At 35.5% G+C, this 5306-nt stretch overlaps 1 protein-coding gene across 6 annotated transcripts in view; it reads left to right on the top strand.

Annotated features, from left to right (window-relative positions):
- ALG5 (ALG5, dolichyl-phosphate beta-glucosyltransferase) overlaps positions 1–4928 on the top strand; it is a 41978-nt gene extending 37050 nt beyond the window's left edge. For 5 of the 6 annotated variants that reach the window (XR_895973.2, XM_023531601.1, XM_023531600.1 and 2 more), the window contains 2 exons: positions 2177–2262; positions 4723–4928. Coding sequence is in view for 5 of the 6 variants with exons in the window: in XM_023531601.1 (XP_023387369.1) it covers positions 2177–2262; positions 4723–4838 (202 nt within the window). In the remaining variant the exon portion in view is untranslated. Of the gene's footprint in view, positions 1–298; positions 445–2176; positions 2263–4722 lie in introns of those variants that run through there. The other variant, XM_023531599.1, reaches the window with a different exon arrangement.
- The last annotated feature ends 378 nt before the right edge of the window (positions 4929–5306 follow it).

Raw genomic sequence — 5306 nt, 5'->3', positions numbered from 1 at the left:
CCCCACCTGCACCCTACTTGTAGATGTCCTTTGCGTCCTCTGATGCCTTAGCTTTCGTGGGGCTTTCTGGTAGCCATTACCTGCCTCTAGGCTTCTCCCACTGCCACTTTCTGCTTTTCAGAGTTACTGCTTGTCTAGTTCCTTTCTTAACTTTCAGAAAAAGTTTTTTATTACTGTCATTTTGTATTTTTATTCCATCATTGCTGTTTTAATTTTAGTTGGATTTCAGGAGGGAACTGTAGGGTAAGTATGTGGCTGCTTTGTTTAGCAGGGTCTCAGCATGCTCTTTGTTCTCCAGGAATGTATCTGTCCATGAGGTAATTAACTACACCAGGAACTGAATGGCAAAGGAAAACGTGGTGGCTCAGCCCTCCCACATTTGCCAAAACACGTGAAAGCATCTTAGTTTGAGACTAACCCTTATACTGCTTCTCTGTAATAGCATAAAGTTCTACCCAGAAGTCCTTGGAATTTTAATTATAATGTTTGCTTTTGTAACAGATTTCTCTCTTATAATATGGTGATGTGAACTGCAATTTTTAAAAAATAAACATGTCTTCTAAAATTTTTAAGGAAAGAAGGATATAATAAAAATAATAGTTTGGAAAATGAATTGTCCTTTTAGTTTTTTTTAATATAAAGTAATATCAATTAATCAGTGTTATTTCCTCCACTCCATTTCATTCATCCTTATGTTGTATTGTGTCTTTGATAAATAACTATTACTGATATCCTTAGAAAAATACGAAATCTTGTTCAGATTATTGAATATTATTAGAACTGAGCCCACTAGGTAATTTTTTGTTTTTGTGTTAAAGGAGAGAGTTAACAGTCAAGCACCAGACTTAATATTCACATTATTTCTTTCTCTCATGAGTGTCACAATTCTAATTAACAGAAGTTTTACATAGTCCTTTTAAAAACACAACACTTTTGTAGATGCTTTTATCTTAAGTAAATATTAGGATAAGAAAAAGTATTAAGTGTTTTAAAAAATTGTTTTCATATTGAATTATCCAAATACTTGGGATTTAAACGAGTTGCATAACGCATGCTGATGGTAGTTTGGCCAAGAGGACAAAGCTCCAAAATTCAAGTTGTCTGGAACCAAGGAAATCAAATAAAAGTGGGTTTTAGACATTTTCTTGTCTGCGCTACTATTTTAAAACCAAGCACTGGAAGTTTGAAGTGTGTTTCATGCAGTCTAGAAAGTGGGGCCTTAATGAACTCAGGGATGAAACCAAACAGTAAAGGACTTGAGCGCTTAAGTTAAAAGAGCACGAAGAGTATAGCACAGGTGGGGTGCTTCTCTTTTTGAGCTCAGTGCAGGTGAAAGGAAGCAGCTGGTTGAGAGTATTTTGTAAGCAGAATTCAGAAAAACTTCTAAGTCAGGATTCAAAACTTTAAAGAGAACAGATTTGACCTAAACCAAGAGGCAGACTGAAGAGGAGCTTTGGGTTGAAGGAAGGATGAACTGGGAATTAAGACTAGAGAGGATTTTTAAGAGTGTATGTAAAAACGAGACAATATATCTAAATGCAATGTACGTATGTAGTTATTTTCAAAGGGCACTTCAGACTAGTCTAAACTGGCTTCATTTCCAATAGCTACCGATACTGGATTGTCCAGTTTGGCACGGGGAAATGAAGAGGAAAAGGCAGGCAGGCCCTAAATACCCTGTATTTAGAAAAGAAACCTTGATCCTTTGGTGTTAGAAGAATGTAATCAAGCAACTCTAAAATGACTGAGAACATTCTGTCCCAGAGTTTCTCCGAGTTCTGTTTTATCAGCTCTCTAAATCAGTTGAAAATGCTATCAATTCTGTACCTCAAGCTAGTTAAAGCCAGGATTAAAAACCATCAGTCATGAAAATTTCCAAAATTAAATTTTCTCTTAGAGCCCAAGAGGCCATTTTTACCTCTGGGAATTTCTGAGTTATGATAGAGACACCATATTTCTCATTTAGATATTGTGCAGTGACACACCAAATTATTTTATTTGCCTTGAAGCTCTTGAACTGTTTAGCTTCTATTTGATATTATGTGAATCTGACCTTCAGTTTTATAATGTAAACTTTATATCTGCCATTTAAGTTTCTTTAAAACATGCCAAGGTAGAGATTTAATTACACTATTTATCTTTTTAAAAATAAATACCAGTATGTTTTCTATTTCAGGGCATTTGATGTAGAACTGCTTTACATAGCACAATTCTTTAAAATTCCAATAGCAGAAATTGCTGTCAATTGGACTGAAATTGAAGGTGAGTATATTGTTTGTGTTACAGCTGATCTTAACTGGGGGATGGAAGGAGACGTGAGATAGTACAATCATCCAATAAAGTCAGCTGGCGTTAATGGTCATCTTTCCACCTTTCCCCAATCAGGCCCTCAGCTGTCTCGATTCTGAGAGGCAGTTCCACAGAGCATACTGCCTACTAATCCCTTCCACCCAGCAGCTGCCTTACTGCCTTCTATATTTTTCAGCCTTGGGGTCTTCAGTAGACCTACCACGCTGCCCAAGAAATTCAGTAAAACTTGCTACAGTGGACAACAGCATGGTGGTCTGAGGCTAGAAGTTAGGTTGATAGTCTTTCGAGTTAAACTTTATTGTTTTTGCCATGTTTTTAGTATTATTTCAGTAGTCAGTGAGTATCAATTGGGTACCTACAAACCATTATGCAAAGCTAAATAAGGAATTTTTACTCCAAATGTCCATAGACCATTCAGAAATAATTTATTACTGGTATCTGTACATACATCCAAAAATGGAAAGATCTCTAAGATATAATAATGTGAAATTTATCCTAATTCTTGAAAATTTCTGTTCAGAAAAGCTAGACAGCTCTGGCTCTGTGGAATTTAAAATATATTCTAGCCTTCTCTTTTGCTTACCTTAGAATGGTCCTAAATTCACAGTACAGTCACCTCTGCCCAAGGTGAGCATGGCTTCCCCCTGGCGTCATTGTTGCAGTAAGCCGTGAATTGCTCCGTAACCCCAAATGTTTAGGGACAGAAAAAGGTTAAGAACCAGCATGGAAATCCTATAAGCTATATAGTCTAGAACGAATTCCAGCCTCTTAGAGTCTTACTGACTCACTGAGTTTACAGAAAGAATCTCCACAGTAGCAGCCTCGATTGAAGGAGATTGGGAAGCAGGAAAGAAGACTGCTCAGACTGTCATGATCAGCTCTGTCCACCTGTCTCCACTGATCTATGCCCAGGGTAGACTCCATGGGAAGTTGAAGTGGGGAACAGTTAAAATGTACTTGTATTTATATCGTTTGCTCATTTGTATTACAGAAATAGTTGTGCCTAATACGAATTATGGGTACCTCAAATTCCTTATTTGCTTCTGGAATGAAGATAATATTTTCCCCTGATCAATAATACAGAATAAGGTTAATATTGACAGAGTTCTGTGATGGTAATGAAATTTTAAACCTTGCTTCTGACAGATGTTCATTTATGTGCAGGTATAGGACAAGTAATAGTTGTAAGGATCCACTGTGACATGTGGATCAGACATTCGATTAGATTGGTATTCCTGTTTAGCCTTGGACAAAGAAAGAGGTCTGGACGAAATTGTCTTAAGTCTGATCATAGGCTGTACTTTTCACCATGAAGACTGAATTCATATGTAAAAATAATCTTATTTATCTTTATGCTGCGTCTTCAGTTGCTTTGTATGTATTATTTTTTATTAACCAGGACTCAAAAGAGTATTCTGTGTATTGGTCCTTCCCAGAACCCTCAGCCGTGCGCAGTCAGTCACTCCTCCCTATAATAGGACTATCTGAACTTTTCAATTTCGATCCTCCCAGGTTTCATTTCACTTCAGGATGTTTCGTTTTTGTTGTTTTTAGTGAAACCACTCACTTCAACATCAAAGATGTTTAATTCTTTTGTAATGACTTAAATAAAATTAAGGTGAATGTGTTAATTAACATGATATGGTAATCATATTACAGTGTATATCAAATCATTACATTGTACACTTTAAATGTATTTCAGGTTTGTCAGGTATACCACAGTAAAGCTGAGGAAAAAGTAAAATGAGAAAGAAGTCAGAGCAGTTGGCCTTAAATAGGGAAATTGTCAGTGATTAACATTGTGGTCTTGGCCATGTCACTTTACCACCCGGCACCCCCGTTACCTGACCTGTAAAATTGTGGGGGTGGCGAGGAGGCTCTTCCTGTCTTACTAAAAAGATAATTTCAAGGGGCAAAATCACGGAATATAAGATATTAAAACGTGCTCAAGGAGTTGGAGTTTTTTAGTCAGCGGGGCTTGGAGCGCTGCCACTTGGCCACCACAGGACCAGAAGGTGGCCAAGCTAAGGTGGTATTTGTTTTAGCTGATTGAGTCTTTGGTAGAATTAGAATAAAAATTAGGTTTTTGTCTTAGAGTTCTTATCGCATGAATAATCTTCACTTGTATTATATGTAGATATGTACTTGATTTTCTGTAGTACATATGAGACTGAAAAATAGTGTGTAAAACATGAAAATTGGTCCCCCCAAATCATTTTTAAGTGTATAGATGGAATTAAATGTTTAACAGATATACGTACATGAATACATACATGCATAAATGATATAAATAAAACTAAGATGACTAGAAGCTCTCAAAGGTCATGTAGACTGAATTCTAAAATACAATTTTAAACTGACATATTTTCTCCCGTTTAAGTTAATTTATTTTTAATGATTTTTGAATTTCAGGTTCTAAATTAGTTCCATTTTGGAGCTGGCTTCAAATGGGCAAAGACCTACTTTTTATACGACTCCGATATATGACTGGTGCCTGGAGGCTTGAACAAACCAGGAAAATGAATTAGGTTGTTTGCCATCTTTAACTGTATTCTTATGTATCAGTGTAACATTATTTCATTTGAATTAAAATTTTAAATAAAGCTGGAATAAACCTATGCCATTGTCTGCCTTTTGATAATTTTAAAGAATAAACTGCCATAAATAAAAATTTTTATACCTCTTTTGGACAAAAAAATTCAGATGTTTTTAACAAAAGTCAGATTTTCTTTTGCTACCAATTTTGTTTATTTAGATTAATTTTCACTAACTGATTCTGAGAAATTTTTAAACAAGACAGAAGTAATCTTAAAGTGCCTTGCATAATTCTCGTGAACTTAAATATAAACCACAGTGTTCAGGGATTTAAAAATAAAGTCAACATATGTTTAAAAATTATGAATTTATATATTAAAGGATTTAGGCTCAGTCATAAAGGTATCCACTCCTTCATATAGTCTCATTTATCTCCTTCGTAACTTTACATATGTGTACAG

Source organism: Pteropus vampyrus, unplaced genomic scaffold, assembly GCF_000151845.1.
Source record: "Pteropus vampyrus isolate Shadow unplaced genomic scaffold, Pvam_2.0 Scaffold71, whole genome shotgun sequence".
Taxonomy (NCBI): domain Eukaryota; kingdom Metazoa; phylum Chordata; class Mammalia; order Chiroptera; family Pteropodidae; genus Pteropus; species Pteropus vampyrus.
Note: the sequence above shows the minus strand (reverse complement) of the source record. Positions and strands in the feature narration are given on the sequence as shown.